The sequence below is a fragment of the Aspergillus flavus genome, chromosome 3 (genome assembly GCF_009017415.1).
Source record: "Aspergillus flavus chromosome 3, complete sequence".
Classification (NCBI taxonomy): domain Eukaryota; kingdom Fungi; phylum Ascomycota; class Eurotiomycetes; order Eurotiales; family Aspergillaceae; genus Aspergillus; species Aspergillus flavus.
In genome coordinates this window covers 4,537,767-4,559,100 of record NC_092407.1, presented here as the reverse complement: position 1 = coordinate 4,559,100, position 21,334 = coordinate 4,537,767, and the positions used below count along the sequence as shown (strand labels likewise).

At 47.7% G+C, this 21,334-nt stretch overlaps 7 protein-coding genes across 7 annotated transcripts; 3 read left to right on the top strand and 4 right to left on the bottom strand.

Moving 5' to 3' along the window:
• Positions 1–915: 915 nt before the first annotated feature.
• Positions 916–2,793, bottom strand: F9C07_1474001 (flavo protein subunit of succinate dehydrogenase/fumarate reductase). Its single transcript, XM_041285562.2, has one exon. It carries the CDS (start codon positions 2,599–2,601, stop codon positions 1,036–1,038), a length of 1,566 nt encoding a protein of 521 aa, XP_041145290.1. The 5' UTR covers positions 2,602–2,793; the 3' UTR covers positions 916–1,035.
• Positions 2,794–2,985: 192 nt separating this feature from the next.
• On the bottom strand, positions 2,986–6,732 carry F9C07_7607 (splicing factor 3b, subunit 1; the record flags this gene model as incomplete). Its single annotated transcript, XM_041291428.1, has 2 exons — positions 2,986–6,671; positions 6,723–6,732. 2 exons carry the CDS (start codon positions 6,730–6,732, stop codon positions 2,986–2,988), a joined length of 3,696 nt encoding a protein of 1,231 aa, XP_041145289.1.
• Positions 6,733–7,975: 1,243 nt separating this feature from the next.
• On the top strand, positions 7,976–9,311 carry F9C07_7606 (FAD dependent oxidoreductase; the record flags this gene model as incomplete). Its single annotated transcript, XM_071511657.1, has 2 exons — positions 7,976–9,069; positions 9,122–9,311. 2 exons carry the CDS (start codon positions 7,976–7,978, stop codon positions 9,309–9,311), a joined length of 1,284 nt encoding a protein of 427 aa, XP_071365297.1.
• A 184-nt stretch (positions 9,312–9,495) lies between these two features.
• On the top strand, positions 9,496–12,272 carry F9C07_1473852 (putative Zn(II)2Cys6 transcription factor). The gene is made up of 6 exons (XM_071508123.1): positions 9,496–9,755; positions 9,804–9,918; positions 9,968–10,023; positions 10,077–10,465; positions 10,514–11,400; positions 11,459–12,272. Exons 1-6 carry the CDS (start codon positions 9,697–9,699, stop codon positions 11,915–11,917), a joined length of 1,965 nt encoding a protein of 654 aa, XP_071365296.1. The 5' UTR covers positions 9,496–9,696; the 3' UTR covers positions 11,918–12,272.
• A 949-nt stretch (positions 12,273–13,221) lies between these two features.
• On the bottom strand, positions 13,222–15,084 carry F9C07_7603 (putative MFS transporter; the record flags this gene model as incomplete). The annotated part of the gene is made up of 5 exons (XM_071511656.1): positions 13,222–13,520; positions 13,609–13,882; positions 13,994–14,545; positions 14,615–14,875; positions 14,926–15,084. 5 exons carry the CDS (start codon positions 15,082–15,084, stop codon positions 13,222–13,224), a joined length of 1,545 nt encoding a protein of 514 aa, XP_071365295.1.
• A 1,947-nt stretch (positions 15,085–17,031) lies between these two features.
• F9C07_2282641 (kinase-like domain-containing protein) lies at positions 17,032–17,911 on the bottom strand (the record flags this gene model as incomplete). Its single annotated transcript, XM_071510573.1, is given in 2 exon segments — positions 17,032–17,495; positions 17,510–17,911. The coding sequence occupies 2 exon segments, from the start codon at positions 17,862–17,864 to the stop codon at positions 17,032–17,034; spliced, it is 819 nt and encodes a 272-aa protein (XP_071365294.1). The 5' UTR covers positions 17,865–17,911.
• Positions 17,912–19,289: 1,378 nt separating this feature from the next.
• F9C07_7601 (putative sugar transporter) lies at positions 19,290–21,084 on the top strand (the record flags this gene model as incomplete). The annotated part of the gene is made up of 6 exons (XM_041291422.1): positions 19,290–19,514; positions 19,561–19,831; positions 19,884–19,994; positions 20,050–20,449; positions 20,509–20,817; positions 20,874–21,084. The coding sequence occupies 6 exons, from the start codon at positions 19,290–19,292 to the stop codon at positions 21,082–21,084; spliced, it is 1,527 nt and encodes a 508-aa protein (XP_041145285.1).
• Positions 21,085–21,334: the final 250 nt, after the last annotated feature.

The window sequence follows — 21,334 nt, the reverse complement described above, 5'->3', positions numbered from 1 at the left end:
AGGCGCATCCCTAGTCGACAAGACTGAGGTGACCTCCGAACCAGTCAGAGGGCCATCAACACAACATATCTGATACAGACGTTCCAAAATCCCACGCAATCCCTGAACCATTCCATGTTGACCACTGAGTCTGCAGGGCTCATCCAGGAATGTTCAACCATTGGCCGAACTCTCCCCACAGATCCCTGCCGCCAAGCCCACACATGACAAGGAGGATGGAGAAGGCTTACGCGGCACTTTGACTTAGTCAACTACAAGACACGGCCTGCAGGGCGAATGCTTGGCATAGGCGACATGTGGCAAATCAGTAATGAAAAAAAGAGAAAGAGAATTTAATCTAATTTATTTTTCCCGGATTAGTTCACAGGGGAGGTGACAATGTGCATGTGTATGGGTGTGCTGCATTTCCTCATCACAGAGGGAAGGAGAGATGTTAGTGGGTTCCCTAGGGTTACAATCAATGTCTCTATTGAGTTTGGCTGGGGTGGTACAGAACCGTTCCCAGATACTGAGAGTGTACTTCGTATATAATGTCGATTGTTGCTCCTCTGCTTAGGTAATCCTTTCTACATTCTTCATCATAGTTAAGAGTAAGTAATAGTGTAGATGGACAGATTGATAGACCTTCCTGTGTAAAATGTATCAGATAAATCCATGAATCAATAGACTCCCGTTCATCATAAATGCAATGGATACGAAGCAGAATGCCTTTCATCCGATTATTAGCCGGTGTGAACATGGTTACAATGGGATATGCCTCAATATATATATTTTCATCAATCTGAGACTCATACATCTCTTAAACTAAACGACAACAACAGAAAACACGGAAAAATAGAAGAAATAACCCTTGATAATAACAAGAATAGCGAATGTCGTGAAACAACAAGCCCAAGTTAAATTCAACCAGTGTCCATTTCATCTGCACAGCACCAAATCGGATATCAAAGTAGCACAGACGGTAGCACAGAGTAACACCAAGTACTACCAAGTGCAGCATCCGACATCAATCGATAGTCAGCGCAGAGAGCGACATTATCGTACAGCTATCGTAGAAGCCATCGCAGCAGCTTTCCCTGCCCTGCGTCCAAAAACCGCCCCCGACGTCAACCCACTGCCTCCGGGATAATTGTCATAGAAGAGTCCCCCAACCATCTCCCCAGCGCAGTACAGCCCGGGAATTTCACAGTTTGTCGTAGACGAAACTACAGCAGCTGTTTCTGGATTCACCTCCAAACCACCAAATGTAAAGGTGATACCCGCACTGACCTTTATAGCAAGGAACGGAGGCTGGTCGATAGGCAACGCCCAATTGGACTTGGGGATGCTGAGCGTACATGCTTTTGACTGAGTTGAGAGGCCGTCTTTTACGGCCGGATCCCATTGCTGGCCATCATTCAGCCGTTGGCTTTCATAAACAGCGTTATTGAACTCATGGATCGTCCGCTCGAACTGGTCCTTGTCTTCCAAACCATGTTCCGCCGCACATTTCTCTGCCAGCTCTGATATCGACGAGGCTGTGATATGCTGCACCACTTCTGGTCGATACTCTTCCTTCCGCAGCCAGGAGATTGTCCGCGAGTCCCAGATTTGGAATGCAACATGACCCGGTTGATGCAGGATCTGCCGTCCGACCATGGCATATGTGTAGTTGCGTAGATCCGAGCCTTCGTCCACAAATCGAGAGCCTTGACGATTGACCATGATCCCTAATGGGTAGCCGGACTTGGTAAACTCATTGGAGATCTCGCGGTCTCCTGTATTGGCGGGTGCATTTGCGTCCCACGCCACGCAGTGACACCCGGACCAGTTGCCCACTTGTTTGGCTGATACATCGCGAATGGCCATCTCAAGACAGTCGCCCAAATTATACGGAGTACCGCGAACTAAGGCGGTGTCCCAATGTGGCCCCAGATACTGTGCCCTCATCCGCGGATTGGCTTCGAAGCCACCAGCAGCGAGTATCACGGCGTTGGTCTTGATCACCTTCACTTGGCCGTGGTGCACAGCCGTCACCGACGTTACAGCACGAGTCACTGGGTCCGTGGCCAACTTCTCTGCAGCCGTTGAGAAGAAAACATCAATACCTAGTTTCTGGGCCGTCCGAAGGTGGTCTTGAATAAGCCCTTTGCCTCCGTCCTGGGTCTTCAAGGCCAGGCCTCCCCAGAACTTGATCCGACCGTTCACCTCATACGCCTGTCGGTTGAAGGAAAGCTGGAACCGGACACCATTCTGTGCAAGCCACTTAACGGTTTCGTTCGAATCGTTGACGAGGACTCGGCTGAGCTCGCGGTCCGTCCTTTTTCCTGTCACTCGCTCCATGTCATTCGTGAAGTCAGCCGCTGTGTACGGGCTCATATCAATCTTGTGCGCTGTGGCCGTATCAACATTATTCACAATAGGGAGGAGATCCTCCAGACCACCATGGGTAGTCCGGAATGCTCCTGCGGTAAAGTAAGAATTTCCTCCTGCCCAGTTTTCAGGACATTTGTCAATGATGATCACCTTCTGGGCACCGGATTGAACAGCTGATATGGCGGCGCAGAAGCCGGCATTACCGCCTCCAATGACGAGGACGTCGCAGTGAGAAGGGAGAGCCATTACCGCAAGTGACGTTCAAGATTTGTTCAGGATAGGTGATTTCGCAATAAGTTTGGATTAATATAGCCGTGTAGTTGGAGGCAGAGCCGAGACACTCGTAGCCCGGAGCTCCGCCGAGCACCCGCATAACAAATGCGGGGGAGCAGAAGAATATCGGACGTCCGACCACTAGTCTGATGTATTACACTAAGTACCGATGGTATCGGCGACTGACATAACCATAATGTCATTTCCTATATCTGATACCTGGCCCCATGAGAATAAATACACGCCAATCCCACCATCAAGAACACCGTGCGCGATTAAACAGGCTCATAATGCCAGCGAAACGAACTTAACAGTTAGAAAGTGAAGTGATACGATACATGAACAAGCAAGTCGCTTTTAAACTATTATGGACAATTCAGATCTCTCCAAGCCATCATCTTCCAAAGTTGGATAATATGGAATCATTGCATCCGCGCTTTGCACATAAGCATCGTTGTAAAGCCGCCAGTATGGTGTACGGACTTTGCGGGCAGGGTGAAACAGGCCTGCCCAGACGTAGTTCATGACCACTCCCGTGCCAACGGCCATCCGAATAGCATCAATGGCTTCGATAACACGGTCGATAACGTGAGGACTGGTTTCGAAGATGTTGGGGAATACTAAGTTGAGAAGGTGGACCATTGCATCTTCACATCCGAGACCGACCACACCCAAAGCAATGTGCTTGACAACGCTGGCTGCAGTCTGGCGATGCACCTGGTCTCTATCAATAAGAGCATCCTCGAGAAGGGGCGTAACGGCATAAACGTAGTCTTTAGCCATCTCGCCGATGTATTCGAACAAAAAGGACATGGCCTTCAAGACACCGTTTTGGACGTTCAATTCAGGTACGCGGTATTCGTTCATCAGAGCTGGAAGCACAGTGAACGGAGCACACGTTTCAGCCACGATACCGATGGCGACAGCAGTACAAACACGTGACTGACGCTCCTGCACACGTAGGTTGTTAAGCAGTGTTGCGAGAACATCCTGAGGACCAATTGCCTTGGCGATGAAACCAAAAGTGTTGTTTGCCGCACGACGGATACCCTTCTTGTGTGCCTTCAACATGTCAAGCAACTCGAAACAAATACGCATCCATTCGCGAGCATTGACAGACTCGGGACCACGGTCCGCAATACGACCGACAAGATCGATGGTGTTTTCCTGGACCTTTTCATGACGGTTACGCAGGATGGGTGTAAGACGAGGAAGCAAGTCTCGAATGGGTGGTTGCATCTGATTAATACCGACAACGGTCACAATGGAACGTAGAGCACCCAGAATGGAACCAAGGACCTCTGGGTATTCTTCACCCAGGTACTCGTAGAGTACAATACCAAGCTTACCCATTAGTGCATCCTCCCCACACTGCTTCATAACCATTGCAATGCGAGAAATCAGGTCTGCAGCCTGCTGACGCACAGTAGCGGACTTGTTGTTCAATCGCCAAAGAATGGTACTGACGATCTGTGGAAGATACGGCTTGCAACGAGTACCAAGTGCATTGACCGCTGTTCCAAACCCGTTCAGAATTACAATATCCTCAATGCTCTGCTCCTGGAAGGCGTAGAGAACACCGTCGATGAGTCTCTCCTCCAACCTCTCGGAAATATCTGCCGCTCCCAGGGCTGCAATGAGTTTCTCAACGGTTTCCACCGTCATCTTCCGGTAAGGCTCGCTCTCGTCTTTCAGGTTGTTGACGACGCGTTCGAGGATCTCACCGACGCCAACCTTTTGTCCAAGGTCGACAGTGGTATCGACAACTTGGCGGTAGTTCCTCCTGTCAAGGGCCATGCGCCTTACCCAGAAGCTCTTAAAGAAGTCGGTCAAAACATGCTCTTTCAGGTAGCCGGCTGTCACACCATCAGTGCTGGCGCACTGAGACACTACTTTAAGAACAACCTTCTTCATCTCCTCATCTGGGGAAGAGAACTCTCGGAGTAGGATCTCCATGATCTGACTGGTATAGTAATTGGCATACTCTTCGTCCATGAGAGGAATAATATATCCAACAGCCTTGAGAAATGCAGCCAGACCTTTACCACGCTGCTTCCTAGCACCCGTCCAAAGAGGATTGAGGATCTCATCGAAGCTTTCGATACCGTACGGGTTAGCGGCCTCAGCTAAGGCTGCTACTGCTAGTGCGGTAACAGTTCGGACCTTGGCTTGCTCATCGCTAAGATTGTCGGCAATGCAGTCCACCAGACCCTTCAAATGAGGAAGAATAGCACAACCCATAAGAATGGGGATTTGCTGGACAATCTTAACACCAGTGTGTCTTGCCTGCCAAGACTTCTTACTGCGACACACAGCACGGAGGAAGGGGAGGAGAGCGGGAATACCAAGTGCCGAGGCGACCACAGCGAATGCTCGTGCGGTTGTGTTTCTGACATACTCATCGACATGGTCGATATCGGGACGCATGGTACTAATCATGGTAGCAAGACCTGCTGCCTTTGCTAGATTGGAGATGATCTCTCTACCTTCGACACGAGCATAATAATCCTGGTCAATAAGCAATGGCTCAATGACGACGAGAATCTTATGCACGTAGGGGCGGACAAGATCATCCAGCTTGTAGAGAACACGATCAATAACCTTGACCAACAAGTGGCGCTCTTGGTCCTCAAGCGACTTCTCCATGAGCAACGGAAGGATCTGGTTGAACAAGGGGCCGGCCCCAAATTGACGTGCGTTATCTGTGAGTTGACGCAGGGCAGTCTTTCTCATTGGTGGTGTGCCGTTCTTGACCTTCAACAGTAGCCTCATGATCTTCCGCTCCTTCAGCTCGTCCACGGACATCACGCTCTCGTCTCCACCTTCCATAAGCTTTCCAAAGTATGCCATATCCTCGGGCTTGAAGAACTGAAGATCGCCGACTCCTGGAATTTCTGTTGGGAGCTGTTTTCCCAAGGCACGTGCGCTTTCAGGTTCTTGCATCATGAAGCCCCCGACACCCGTCGCGCTGGCCATGGGAGCTGGAGTCGACATAAGTTTCCTTGCAGGGTTTCGGATTGGCGCGTATCCCGGAGGGGGGTCAAGGATTTTGTAGCCATCGGCCTCGCCCGGAAGCATCATGTCAAGTTCCTCATCCGACAAGGGGGCATTGCGGCCAGAGATATCAGTTCCAAAGCTGGTTGGAATCAGCGCCGCACCTACTTGTGAAGGATGCATGGGGGTTGCGAGCCCCTGGTTGCCAACGGGTGTGGCTGATGTGATAGAAGGTGCCTGGTCCCATCGCGATCGACGTTTAGGTGCTTCTTCGGCGGCGCCAGGAACAGGAAGGGAGGGTGTTTGATCCCAGCGTGATTTCTTCTTTGTCTCCTGAGGCTCGGGAGCCTCGGGAGCTGCTTCGGTCGACTCGGAAGTCACATCCCATCGTTGCTTGCGCTTGCGTCCCGTAGCAACGGTGACGGTCGAGCCGGCGTCAGTGTTTTCTTTGTCCTCCAACTTCAATGTGGCCTCATGTTCTGCGACACCGTTCTCGCCACTGGCCTGTTTTTCAGCGATCAGCTTCTGAACACGCTCTTCTTCTTTTTCAAGCTCACGCAGAGCCATGACTTCACGATACGTCTGGCCCTCTCCCTCAACGTTCGCATGAGTGTTCGCAGCGAAAGGGTCCGCTCTGGTGGGGGTCAAAGGGCCACGGTTGAATCGGCGCTTTTGGTAGTCTGTCTCGCGGTCTGCAATCCTCGCCGCCTTCTCGCGGCCGAGAAGGATGTCCTCCTCCTCCACTCCATTACCATGGGCGAATTCATCCATCTGACTCTTGGTTGCGGTATACTGTCCCACCAGACGGTGGCCACCATCCGCATCCTCCATCTCCTCGTCATCACCATTGACGGCGATCGAAGTGTCGTAGCCCGAAAACCTGTCGGCGCCTTCGCGTTCGTAAAGGGTGGTGTCGAAGGATTCAGTCAGGGAGGCCTTGGTCGAGTTGTCAGTGCGCTGGCTAGACGGATCAAAGGTCCTAGAACCTTTTTTTCCAGCTGCAGCGGCATTCCGCTCAGCTTGGAGCCTCCGGACGGCTTCGAAATCGGCTGCGAAAGGGGTTAGTAACGGGGTGGATCAAGCCATGGGGTGACACGTACAGTCAGACATGGTGACAGTAAAGAGTTGCTCAGAGATCAGACAGAGAACATATAATCCCAGGAAGGGGTAGCAATAGCTACATCCGGATCATACCCTGTGATCACGGAACTCTAGGGGATGGTGTCGGGTGCAATGCGTTGACGCCTATGATGATGAAAATACCTTCAGCGCCAGACGACGTTTGGCGGCGGAACTCATTACTGGTGGCTGACTAACGAGCGTCACATGATGCATACATTGAAAGTGGACTAGTGCGGATCTATGACCGCCGACGCTAAGCCCTTGTGGACGCCTTCGCAACAACTGGACCCGACCCCTCAGTTCATTGTTTCCTCTCATTTCACCAGCTTTGATTAATGATTTGTAGAGTGGCTGTATAACTAGATGGATGAAGTACTTAAAGCTACTACTCAGTAGGACACACTACTTGAGTAAGTACGTGAAGATTAAGTGCACCGAAGTCATCCCAAGTGAAGACGTATGTATATATAAAATTATGTGGCGCGTATTGATCAAGCTTGACAAGAGAATGCACTACGGTTTTGAAATTTTCTGTCACAATAGTCGCTGCCCTTAAATAGTATTGAGTAATTTTCTCAGACTTAGAACCAAATAACGTAACCTAATTAATCCTTGAAATGTTGAGTTGTCGACAACGGATAATTTCTTAGTCTCTCAGGACTCTCCCGAGACTATCCTTGGCTTCCAATTCAGATCTTGGTTTGGGACTCCGCATCTAGAGCTGAACCTACCTTGTTAGCCTTGAGCAATTGATTGGGCAGTTTATCTGGAGACGCGCCGCATATCAAACTGCCTTTAGAACTATGATACCGCTTAAGATGAGATACAATCATCCCTCAAAGTGTTGTTAGTGTTTTCTTTGAAATGCTGCATGATAATAGGCATGTGCTGCGGAAGAAACAACTGGTAAATAGAGTCCAGACCGTATTATATTGACGAATTAATTATGGACTGATTTGTCTACTCTGTTAACCTATCTTATGATGCCTGAGGCGATAATCGAACTCTTCCTATCAGAGTAGTGACATGACGCCCTCCGGGTGGGGACGGATGACGGACCGGCTCCGCCCAAAGTATGTGGTTAGTATCATCCCATCGCGATTTCCTGTTGAAACGTCTTTTGGGACTATATTTTTAACCCCGGGTTTACTTCCAGCCCTTCCATGAGTGCATTATAGTTTTTTTTTTTTCAACTTTTGCAGAGTCCTTGTGTATATCGTACTTAGCCGAGATGGCAAACAAAACTTCGCCCAAGACAGACACTATTCTCATCATAGGCGCAGGCGTCTTTGGTCTATCAACGGCACTTGAATTGAGCTCGCGCGGGTACAAAAATATTACTGTTCTCGACCGCTATCCACCTCCAGTCCCAGATGGTAGCAGTGTCGACATTTCTCGAATTATCCGATCCGAATATGCTGACCCCGTGTATTCCCAAATGGCTCAAGAGGCTCTCAAGGGTTGGAAATCGGAGTACAAAGACCACTATCACCATACAGGATTTGTCATGCTATCGGAGACAGCGTCAAATCCTTACATTAAAAAATCACTAGACATTATTCATGCTCAAGGCCGGACACTGAAAGAGTTTGTGAATGGGAATGGCCTGAAAGAGATGTATCCGGATCTCCACGCGGACCTCAGTAGTCTTCGGGCATATCATAACCCTGAAGGTGGCTGGGCGGATGCTGAGGGAAGTATTCGTCATTTAAGTCACAGATGTAGCCAGGCGGGTGTATCCTTCGTGACTGGGCCACGGGGAACAGTTCTCTCATTACGGACACAGGGGTCCCGTGTTGTCGGTGTGAATGTGGCCAGTGGTGACTTTATTCCTGCAAATCAGGTTATCCTTAGTACCGGCGCATGGTCGAATTTGCTTCTGGATGTGACCCATACAGCATCAGCGTCAGGCCAACCTGTAGGCTTCATCCAACTCAGCCCCGAAGAGGCCCGCAGTATCGCGAAGACACCTGTGATGATCAACTTATCAAGTGGCATATTCTGTTTCCCGCCAACACCGGGAACGAACATTCTCAAAGTTGCCCGGCACAGCTACGGCTTTGCAACTTCCATCCGTTCCGTTGCTACGAATCGAACGGTGTCCTCGCCGAAGTTGGGTTCCAATAACGCCGATAAATCTTTCCTTCCTCAGGAGGCGGACAAAGCCCTACGAGACGGTCTTCGGCAGCTCATACCACGCTTCGCCGATCGTCCCTGGTCGAATCGTCGTCTGTGTTGGTATACGGACACCCCAGAGGGTGACTTTGTTGTTGACTATCATCCTCAGATGGATGGGCTTTTTGTTGCTATCGGAGGAGCTGGACAGTAAGTTGTAATTCCGGCCTACTCTATGCTTTCACTAACTTGGGTAATATAGTGGTTTCAAATTCCTACCTGTTCTTGGTCGGTACATAGCCGACCGCTATGAAAATTGTGCCCCCGAGGCCCTCCGACAGAAATGGAGGCTTCGTTTGCCCGATGGCAGTGGAGATTTGAAGATTGGGGACGGAAGCCGGGGAGGACCCCCCTTACGGATGTTGTCCGCTGAAGAACAGAGTAAATTGTAAAAAACATATGCTAATGTTCCCTAAGGGAAAATCGCATCCATTGTCAGTGTTAAAGCTAAACCACAACGTAGTTACACCCGTAGCTGCTGAAAATCATTTATTATAGATGAAAGACTGGTCAGCTGATATAGAATATCGTGAAAAGTGAATCAATGACTTCTACCAAAATCCTTGGCTTTTACCAGCCATTCAAGTGGCTCTGGTCCTCCCTCAATATCTTTCTCCACTTTACCCCGCACTGAAAGATAAGGTAGCTGTGCAGTATCAGACTTTTAGCGTGCATGCTGGCATGAGCTATAAGAAGGCTACCCAATCATCGCAACCATAATATAACTCCCTAGCTATCAGATTCACGTCAAAGCAATACTACCAGCTAAGCTTGAGAATGTCGACTGATGACTACCGACCGCCCAAACGTGCCCGCCAAGCCTGTGATCCATGCCGGTAAGGATAACTGCACTCGTAAACAGATAGCTTCTGATACGTCTACAGGCGAAAAAAGTCACGCTGTCCAGGCGAGAGACCAGTCTGCTCGTACTGTGATCGGCTGGGGCAACAATGCGTGTATTCTGACTCTGTAGAATTAGGCCCTGGCGCAACTGAAATGGCACGTATATATCCAACCCTTCCGGTGATGGTCACGGCTAATTTGGTAGGCGAGGCGGCTGGAAAATGTAGAGGGGAGGTTGGAAGAATTGATAAGTAGTTTGAGGTGGGTTTATATAAACTCTAATTTATAAGACTCGATGCTGATACAGGCTATAGTAACTCTAGACAGACAATGACGCCGGTAACTGTTCAAATGGAGTCTGGCTCACGAGATGAGCACGCTGGAGACTCAAGAAGAGATCCTGATAACCAGAGCTCAATCTCGAGAGCGGCTCAAGTATATCTCAGCTTCTGTAATTATCAACCACTTCCCTTATTTGATCCGGAGAATTTCGTCGAAACCATCGCTACTCGAGACCCCGAACTTATCCTTGCAATTCAGGCTATCAGTCTGCGGTTCGAACGCGAAGTAGAAGTTGGGGAAGCACGTATCCTGGAATATGCCAAAAATGCTCGCTCCATGATAATGGACCGGATCAACAATGGCAACTTGGAGCTCTCGACTTTACAAACGCTTTGTCTACTCGCTATGTTCGAATTCTCAGGTGAGGAGTCTCCAGAATTCTAAGGCCTTCATTATTGACTCGTGATAGTGGGACATACCATCCAGGCAGGATTGACATTGAACATGGCGGATTATCTAGCACAAAGCGTCAGCATTACTGGTGAAGTTCTGGCCAACATTCAAACAGATGCGGACGAAAAGCGTCGCTGCTATTGGAGCATTTATATGCTGCGGCATCTCCAAGGAGACGGGATTCAAACAAGTCGACTTATATCAGGCGTTCACACGCCCTTCAATACTGGATCGGGGTTATCGCCTAAATACACCCCACCGTCAATCAGAGAACCACGAGGATCAAATACAAAAGAGGACCTTGGTCTCGTCTCCTACACTATCCAACTGAGTGAGGTGTGGGCCCTAGCAATGAACTACGCTGCCACCAAAGTTGACCCAGTCTCTCTTCCTCCCTGGTTCCCCGAATCCGATTACTCCGTAGTTTCCTTTCGACATACTGAGTTCGATAGTCTTGTCCCACTCAAATACCGGTACCACGCAGAGAATATACAAAATCACAGTTTACAGGAGCTAAATCAGCGTCGTGACTTCTGGGGTCCCTGGCTTTTTGTCCAGATTATGTTCGAAACAATTCCGTGCTTACTGAATCACCCATTCTTACTATCGATGAGATTGCGAAGCTTCAGACATACCATGCCTCACTCTTTCATTCGGCAGTCATTCGAGAACATTACCCTCCACGCGAGTTGGATTCTTCACTTGATTGACCTTGTAGATCATAAAGGGTTTGAGATCTGCGATCCGATCTTGGCCCATTGTGTAGTTATTGTCGCTACAATACATCTTCAACACAGCTTTGTCGATGACCAAGGGCTGCGAGATACGGCGAGGAACGGCTATAATAAATGTGTGCGTTTTCTCCAGCCATTGGGAGAGCGATGGCCCCATGTCAGAAATATGGTGCGTACTCGATTTCCACCGCAAACAACCTTTGTAAAGCACATCGCTAATGTAACAGATGCAAAAATTACATCGCCTACGGGAAGGCGTTTCCACAAGCACAAACAGCCAGTCGTGGTCCAACAACGCAAAACTCCTGTGGGAATTACTCGTCTATGACCGGGCCAGCAGCTCCCAATCTTCTAATGATTTCTTTGGAGCAACACTATCCGACCCTAACGCCAGACATACAGCCTCTAGATTCATGACTCCGGATCCAGACTTTCCTCTCGTTGGGTCGGCAGGGATATCTGGCCACAAGACAGTGGCCAAAGAAGTCGTTGCGTATCCGCCGGAGTCTGTTTCAACTCCACCAGCCTCTTTTACATCCGGACCGGATATGCATCAGGTTCCATCTGCGGAGCCTTTCGGTTTGATAGGAACACCAGCGGAAGGGATGCTGAATGATAATCTGTTTCTGGCACCGGAGAGCTATGGAAGGGCAATTGAGGATTGGTGGAATTTTACTTCTTCATAGGTAACTATGTTTAATTGAAACTACGATTCCCAGCCCATCCGTCGATCCTTCACGGCCTTATTTATATCCTCACCATTGTCTCCCGCGTCAACAATTGACCTAGAGGCCATCTTTTGCATGAACCAGATCCTCCTCCGTCGACACTAGCGAAGTCCAATTCCTTCCCAAGCTCTCACCTACGGAAAGAAGGAATACACATTATGTAGAGAGTATTATTCTGTTATAAAGCTTGTCATATCCATCTATACTATGTATAATTGGCACTGAACCAGGAAATCCATGCATGTTCTATTTCCTCCATGTAATGGGTCGGGTGAATATCTTATTGTTCAATCACGAAGCCTGTGTACAGTTCAGACTGATTTCTCCACTGAGTAGTTTCAAGAATTCCTACCTAACCCAGCATTTCACTCTTGATCTGCCTTAGACCTCTCGTCAGTTACTCCAGGCCCACACTCAATCTGTCTTTGTCATATGAAAATGTATTTCGAAACCATCCGTTCTTAGGATTGTCCGGAATAAAACTATCTTCATCCGCGACGTTCATATCCTTACCAAGACAGATTTCCAAAATTATTTCCTCCAATTTAGAGTACTCATCTGTTCCATTATACTTGGGACAAGGAAGTATACGAGCCCATACAAAACAGCCCAGTATTGCCATCGAGAATGAATATCAGCAAGGAACAAATAGATGATGACTGAAGTCCTTACGCTCCCCTAAAATATCCTATTCCATTATCTTCCATGTAATCAGTGATGTGATTGTAACCTTCTATTAGACGCTTGAGATAGGTGCGGAAAAGTGCTGCAGATACCTGACGACAGGAAAAACCGACATTGTCCTCTAGATACCCGCGCAGCTCGTCGTGCATCAGAAAGTCCTCGGCGACGCCAAGATTGATACTAATGTTCAGTGAGGTACTCTAGGAACAGTATGATGAGAAGCTGAAAGGAGGCTTATAGGCCAACTGGCGATTTTACTTTGTCATTTGGATTGGAATATATTATTTGATTGTGTTCGGCTGAAGCTGCGCCGGAGATGACAGCTTCTTGCGCCTGACATGAGAGGTAGGAGAACTCTTCAGATTGATTGAAATCCACTGCTGTGGTATACACAAATGAGCTGAGACTAATAACAGGGTTCTAAGTATCATCATTATGGTGACGCTCACAGGTGAAAATGAAACCACCAATGTATTTCTACATCTCCTAGTTTCGCGAACACACTATTCAAGCCATTCTAAAAACAACAACAAAACATCTTAGCCAAAAGTCGCAAAGAATGACACTACCGCATGAGGCTATATCGTGTAGATAAAGTCAGGCCTCTTGTCACCGAGCTGTTGAATTTCCTCAGGAGTTAATCCCTCAACACGATGGTCCCTATCGCCACGTCGGCGCTTTCGATTTTCCCTCCTTAGTAGAAAGTATTCTGCAACTGATCCAACAAACAAAAAGAGAGTTAAGTACGCCAGAACCGTACCGTGACCGGGATAATAATTTGGTGCATCGGCACTGCGATATATGTTAGAGGACATGATACCGTTTAGGTTTCCCCATCCGATCATGATTCCGATGGTAACACCACGTTTATATATGCCTTATTTTTATAAAGTCAGTAATTTTATATAAATATATACTGCAGACATTGAATCATGGAAACGTTGATAGACAGACAAATGACTTACCCTCTACGTTGTTGCTGACCCAGGCAATGGTATTAGCAATGCAGGGATAAATGCCCATAGCTCCAAGGAAGACTCCCGCATATTTAACACCGGGCGAATTCGTGCCTAGTAGCATTGCGAAACCAACTATTCCCAAGATAGATGCGAGAATGTTATATATTCCTCTTTGACCCGTGCGATCGGCTATGTAGCCAACCGAGACTGTTATGATAGCAGCGCAAGCATAAGGAGGCACACTGAGAAGCTGTGCACGTGTAGATGAGTAGCCTAATCTCTGTCAGTAATCAAATCACTGGGCGAATAAGAACTTTTCGATTTACCCTGGATTAGTAAATAGTTAGCGATGTCGTTTCTTTGAAGCAGTTTGGACACTTGGCTAGCTTACTAGTTCTTTGATAATGGTTGGTACGAACAATGAAAAAGCATACAATGCTCCATCAGCACCCATGTAGATAATAGCACCAAGCCAAGTTTTATGGTCTTTCAGGCTGTCCCACATATATGAGGATTTCCACTCGTGCTCCTTTGCAGTACTGGATTGCTGGTCTAGAGCTAGACGTCGCATCACGCGGATTCGGTCCACATCAGATAGGAATTTAGCTTTGTCCGGGAAGTCGTACACCAGCCAGAAAGAAAACACCCCAATGACAACGGTTGCGAGACCCTCTAGGATGAAGATCCAGGCCCAGCCATCCTTCCCACCCACCCTATCCATCTTGGCAATGGCGGCTGCCAGAAGGCCGCCAAACGAGCCCGCTAATGCAGCAGCAGAAAAGAATATGGCCATACGAATACCAAATTCAGATCGTTTATACCAGCAGGAAAGATAGTAGCTGATGCCCGGGAAAAGACCAGCTTCCGCTAATCCAAGGAACCATCGTGCAGCCATAAGGCCGGAAAAGTTGTGTACAAGCCCCATTGTTGTCATGCAAATGCCCTGGATAATGATAATTCTCGATCAGAACTATTTCTTTTTCAGTAAAGCGCATTTCGTTATATTACATACCCAGAGAACGATGATTGTTGGGATGAAGATACTAGGTAGTGTCCGTTTAAGCAGCACGTTAGTGAGAGGTTCAAAAATAGAATAGGAGACGAAGAAGATGGTCAGCGAAGCGTTGTATTGACCGTCGGTCATATGAAGTGCTTCTTGGAGACCATCAATCTTTGCATTTCCAATATTTGTGCGGTCAAGGAAAGATGCTAGATAGAGTAACGACAGCCAAGGGATAAGTCGCATATCTAACTTCCTCAGCAAGCGTCGATCCTAAAAAGATCAGCTGACCTGCATGGTACTTCTAAAAGCGAGTAACGTACTATTTTTGCCTTCTCCTCTTCAGATAAGCCATCATCAGGGTCAGCAATCAACTCAAGTTGCTCGATACCTGGCTTTGAGGTTTCTAGGTCATAATGACTACTAGAAACCCTTCCACCAGCTGCCTCCTTCTCGGATGCCATGGTATCCAAGCCCATCATTATCAGCCGGGTAATAGGATGCTTTCCTTCTTCTTTTATTCCAGCCACAGTGAATGGTAGAAAATGGATACAGGGAGCGATTTATAGCAGATCCCTGAACGTCTGGTCGCAGGCGGTGACTGGGGATGGCAAGACCCAAGAACGTGGGGGATTCAATTGCGGAGAACTCGGTGGACCGATCAGTCAGATTCGGAAGGACCTTCGGTGATCTGGATCTTGTCTTTTCTTATTTCTTTCTCTCTTTTCCTTTTCCTTCCTTTGCTTTCTCTTTACCTTTTTTTTCTCCCTTGACCCTTACATTTGGCAAAACTCAATTCTCGATTGACATCACAACTTGCATGGTAGTGTTCATGTTAATCAAGAATTTGATGCACCTGAGGAATGTTCTGGCCCATTCGCAGGACTTCAATAGAACCTCCTTGGATTTCGAGATTGAGCAAGTACGGCTATTAATGGAATTCTGAGTGAATATAAAAGAGTCTTCATCTCTTTATCTAGTTGAGTTTATAATATAATGTAACCGTGACATTCATTAGATATAACTCAGATTTAAAATCAGCTTCAAAGGACACGCACGGGATGTCAACCACGGGGGAAAGGAAACTAACAGCTATGGTAAAGTCTATATTTCCCCGGCGTCCAGTATGGCCCCATAGCTCTAGTCCACTCCGCCAATGCCATTCAACGGATCGTCTGGACCAGCCATCAAACGCCGACCCTAAACTTTTAGTCTATGCTCTAAAATCCAATGGGCACATGGATTCAATCTTAAAAATTAGAAATGGAGCAGGGGGATCGATATGTAAGCGAGATACACAGAAAAATCAATCCCACTAAGCGCTATCATACGCTGAAATGAGTGCTGACCCTCTGGGCACAATAGTTCTGGGCCCCCACGGTCTTGACTCCTTTGTAAGCTCTTATCAATGAGGGGTCACAGGACCACTGTAACTAATTCCGTGTGGCCAGCAGCCCGACCATCCATTATTACCCAACTATTTTCGAATCACAACTGGCAATAATTCTCGGAGGGCAAGTGCACAAGTTTCCGGGATCCCATGCCCTCGCGTTTTCAGTTGTCTTGGAGAAAGTTCAACCTTGAGTAGCAGGACGTGAGATCGGACACCTGAGTTGGTCCGGTGTTTCGGCAATTGTAGTTGCGCAATGGAACCGGCGCGGAATGTAAATGAACCTTAAGTTTCCTTTAGCTTGGCACGGGAGCGGGGTAAAAAGCTTTGCGGACCGGGCGGGACAAGACTTGTACCCACTACGTACTGTACTCCGGGCCGGGCTTGGGAACGTTAACACCGAGCTTCAGCTAGTAATTAGATGCTCTAGTAGTACTAGAAGATTCAACGAACTGTTGTTTATAGATCACAACTTACCGCTCTGAAGGAAGGGTCTTATGAGAGAAGATAGACTATAGGCTCGATGAGAAATCGAAATTGATAACTCTGATTAGAATCTCCACACAGATAAATTTTCCCAAGGCTGGCCGCCGTAGTCATATAGAAGACTCTCTGACCACCGGAACCTGGTACTATATGCCCCGACTGTGATAGGGTTTTGTTTGCTGATAAAAGGCGCCCAAAGCCTGGATTCAGCCCACAAATTATACATACGAAGCCGTGATCCCTCGCTTCGATCGGTGGCTTGAGTTGCTCAATAAATTCTATACATTACACTTTGTAATACTCTCCATTCGGTCTTCTCATATAAATCTCTACTATAATAATTATTATATACTCAATTCAACGATGTGACAGTTAGCAAGCGGTTGAAAATGGCTACTTCGGCGGCCGTTTTACGAGTCTTGCTCACCAATATCTGTTTTGGTATTACGTAGATCAACTCGCACGGCTATGGGTTTAACTCTATATAAAATACGCTCTTTTGTTCCTGACGCTACTTTCATTTTCAGTTGCGCATTTAAAATTACAAATGTCTTCAGTAAAAAATTGATGTGTAGAAGATTCGCATCATGAGGTATTCTACTGGATACTCATCGAAGATATCCGGGACTAGTTCAAGCCACTCGGGTTTTCCCTGGCAGTAGACCGTTGAATTGCAATAGTCCCAGTATTCGGGATACCAGCCAGCCAGACTCCAGTCAATTAGGGTTATTTGATACTCTGGACTTCCATCTTCACACACTCCTTTCTGTTCAACTATCACGTTCTTCGGCTGGAGATCCGCATGGGTGAAGACGGTTTTGTGTCCCCTAAGTGTACGTTGGATCGGTTTACGAAGCAGGCGAACGTAATGCGGCGACTCCCTTTGCCCTAGGTATTTTAAAAGGCCTTGGTTCAATTGTTCCTCGTTTTCAAAGGGACCATATATGCTCGGGTCGTGATCAAGGGTGGAGAGAATGCCCTCGTAGTAAGGCGTGCGGTTCAAGTTCCCAAAATACCCTTGGAAGGGATACGTCGCAGTTCATCAGGTGCCTCTCTAATGCGTTTGCTGACCGTCTTCTTCTGGTTTTCCGGAAGAGACGGCGCTAACTTCTGCAGATCGGTACCGGGGACATGATCCATGATTATGTATCGTTTCTGGGTCTCCGGATCGACAAAATGATCATGGACTTTTATGACAGGGATCTTGCTGTTAGCAGCCACAAACTGCATATTCTCTGCTTCTAGCGGCGCAATGGAGGTGCCCACTTTGACCGCGAAGCGCTCTCTTACTCGGACAACCTTGACGGATCTGCTGGGGTCGCTGAGGATATCGGTTGATGCTTCGATCTCGGCGATGCTCGGAAGCACAATTCTCTCGTCAGCCATTTTATCAGTGGATGAAGATGTTATCGACTGAGGGTTGGAAATAAGAGGATGAAACTGTCGATGGACACTACACAGCACACAAACTGTGCAAACAACAGACTAACCGGATTGGGAATACGAGTAGGGCTGCCAGGTGCAGCGCCAGGTGCCCAGTGCAGGGCATCCTCTATAGAACATTGCTATAAGCTCCGCTGTATATACCGACCGATGCTCTATCGAACTGATTCTTACCTGCCGCGGTCACTGGTGCTATAATGCTCCAATGTTTGTCTAAGGTGACTGCGGCTGCTCCTAGGTTATTGTGTTGTCCTGATATATCTGAGAAAATAGTGACGCCTTCTGATACATGTTAAGCCTTTCTCTCTGGCTTTCTCCCGATCCGGCTCGATTTCAATCTCAGTACATGAGCGGGTCCGCCACGGTATTAGAGGCCTAGGATCAATCGTTTCTAAGACCTGTAAGTGGCTGAGATCCATTGTCCGCATGATTTCCGATAGAGGAATCTTTATCAGGTCATCATAGTTGTCTTGGTCGACCCTTGGCAATGGGTGATATGCGACTTGTAACGGTACGATTGGTTCAGAAATATCGCTTCCGGTTCCCCGAAGGCGAAACGGGCGACACTGTATGGGAGGGCCTGAGAGATCAGTTTACCTCAAACCCAGGCCGGCTGCGATTGATCTTTGAGGCAAGATACAATTAGACCTTGGAAAATACGTCGCGTAAAGTATTCTTGCTTACTGAACCGACCTAAATCCTCGGTATACTCTATGATACTTTGGTTTTAGTAAGAGCAGGGGCTATTATTTATTTTATATTATAGTAGAGTCTATAGTTGCCCAAAGATTAGACCCGATGTTTAGTCGGGAAGGCCACGGTAGTCACCTAGACGTCTTGTATAGTAGAGATCTCATTTACTCTGGAGTTTTAAAAGGTGGTTGGCAAGAGGGGCCATCCCTGGGACAAGAGACTTCTACAAGCTAAGGGTATTCCTATTGTAGCGCTGTTAGGGTAATCTTATTTGGCATTTATTCGCGGACTGTTGAGAGATGGTCGACGATTTCTACGAAGATGTGTACCTACCTCGGGATTCATTAAAGCACAGCGAACAAAACTCTGATTCAAATGCAGCCCGGTTGTTTTCTGTGGCAAATATCCGTCTTGCTAAAGAAACGTTGCGGAGATAGGCCGTGCGACCAAAGTTAAACTTGGCTTTCCACAATAAATCACTCCTCCTATGGACTCTGATCTCCCCTCACGGATACGGGCCGAATCCGCTGAGCTATCAGACGGCTCTTGACAGAAAACATTCGTCACGGGGCTATTCTTTAGGAGACGAAATATAATCCCATTACCCAATACACCTGCAATGTACTCTTCATATTGCTCGATGTCTCAAGCCCATCAAAGAATATTCCCCCAGAAATGAACCAAGACACTACTCTCAGTCAGATGGATGCCGAAAAGAAATCAGAAGAGATAATAACTAGAAAGCCAAGCCTCGCTGAAGGTACTGTAACATCTCACCAGGGAGCCAACCCCCCGGACTTCAACCAGCTCGCTATCAACAATGCAATCGAATCAATCGGAATGGGCCGCTATCAATGGCAGCTGATGATCTCTTGTGGATTTGGATTCATTGCAGATCAGGTAGACTCTTTTACAACAGCGTTGTCCATTTCTAATAAACCATCAGATGCTTCTTGTCTCCATCAGTCTAGTCATGCCCCAAGCCTCGAAGGAATTCGGCCCTCGATACGGAACACTCCTTTCCGCCACACAATACGCAGGGTTAGGAGTTGGTGCTGTCGTCTATGGGCTTATCGCTGATTTAATTGGCCGTCGTCTAGCGTGGCAGACGTCTATCTTTGGCGTGTCTGTCTTTACTGCCATCTGTGCCGCCTCACCCAACTGGGCTGCGTTGAATGTTTTCGTTGTGCTCTCTGCCTTTTTTGGCGGCGGGAATTGTAAGCAAACCGTTTTATGGAAAATTGTGCTCATACTGATAAGGGGATATAGTGGCAATTGACCTCACAGTACTTGCAGAGTCTCTACCTCGAAAGTGGGCGTTCCTTCTTACCTCGCTTGCATGTCTCTGGGGGCTTGGAAATGCTATCACTGGACTGATAGGTACTCGTATTGCTTCTCCTCATCCGAAAGGGCTTCGTTGACTCACTATGGATAGCCTGGCCACTTGTGGTGAACTTTTGTTGCCCAGCTGGCGCTACTCCGGAAACGTGTACCAAAGCTAATAACATGGGATGGCGATACCTGTACATCATTCTTGGGGGATTGTGTCTCATAATGTCAGTTCTGCGCACTTTCGCGCTGGGAATGAGCGAGTCCCCCAAGTGGCTTGTATCACGGGGAGAATTGAACGAAGCAGTGGCGTCCATCAATACAATGAGCAAAGTCAACAAATCAACATATGTGATGATGGTTGATCAGTTGCGCCCTCATGAGCATGAAGATTCCAAGAGCGCTATTAAGAAAGCCGCCTCCATGGTTGGCGCATTATTCCAGGGCTCGAAACAGATTCGTTCAATGATATGCTTGGTTATTCTATGGCTACTTATCGGCATCGCGTACCACACCCCTCCATCCACAGCCCGCGAACGTTAACAGTATATGCTAATAAGTTTAGATATCCTGTCTATACCGTGTTTCTCCCATATTACCTTGAAGCGCACGGCGCCACCTTAGGCGATGGAAGCACTTATCAGACCTACCGAGACTGGTCAATCTCCTCGGTAGTCGGAATCTGGGGACCGATTCTAAGTGCATTCCTGGTACAGGTGCCTTTCCTCGGACGTCGACGCTCAATGACACTGACAGCCTGCGCCTGCGCCGCCTTTTCAGGCGCCTTTACTACCGTCAAGAACGAGTCACAGAATCTGGCCTTTTCTAGCATGATTAACTTTTGGCTCAATGCTCTGTACGGCATCATTTACGGGTCAGTTTAACTTAATCTTACAGAACATGACATTTGATATTAACATTGCGGGATAGGTATACGCCAGAGGTCATGCCAGATGCATATAGGGGCATTGGCTGTGGGCTGACTCTCGCCTGTGGTCGGATTGCTTCTCTTTCAGCCCCGTTCATCGCGACCTTCGGGGATGTCACGACGTCTGTGCCTATCTGGGTTTGCTGTGCGTTCTTTGGGGTTATTGGGATTGTGTCATTGGTTTTGCCATTCGAACCAGGGGATTCCTCATGATATAGCTTTATTTGTATATAGGAAGGAGAGCATATGGCACATCGCATGATTGATGTCTCTACGGTGAGCTGAGGTACTTGAGTTTGAAGTACGAAGTCTGAATATATGTATCTATTGGTTTTAGGTTATAATTTAACTATGTCCAGTCATATGAAACTAGGAAACATATCATGGCATAGCGAACTGACGTAAGAGTATGATCGTATCATTCCAATCCCTCACAGTGTACCCAGTCCTACTATCACTATTA

What these genes read in the sequence shown, in the direction of transcription:
- F9C07_1474001 (XM_041285562.2), bottom strand. Translation starts at nt 2,601, where the DNA reads ATGGCTCTCCCTTCTCACTGCGACGTCCTCGTCATTGGAGGCGGTAAT.
- F9C07_1473852 (XM_071508123.1), top strand. Translation starts at nt 9,697, where the DNA reads ATGTCGACTGATGACTACCGACCGCCCAAACGTGCCCGCCAAGCCTGT. An exon ending in CGCTATGTTCGAATTCTCAG is followed by an intron (nt 10,466 to 10,513) that starts GTGAGGAGTCTC and finishes GACTCGTGATAG; the next exon opens with TGGGACATACCATCCAGGCA. An exon ending in GGCCCCATGTCAGAAATATG is followed by an intron (nt 11,401 to 11,458) that starts GTGCGTACTCGA and finishes CTAATGTAACAG; the next exon opens with ATGCAAAAATTACATCGCCT.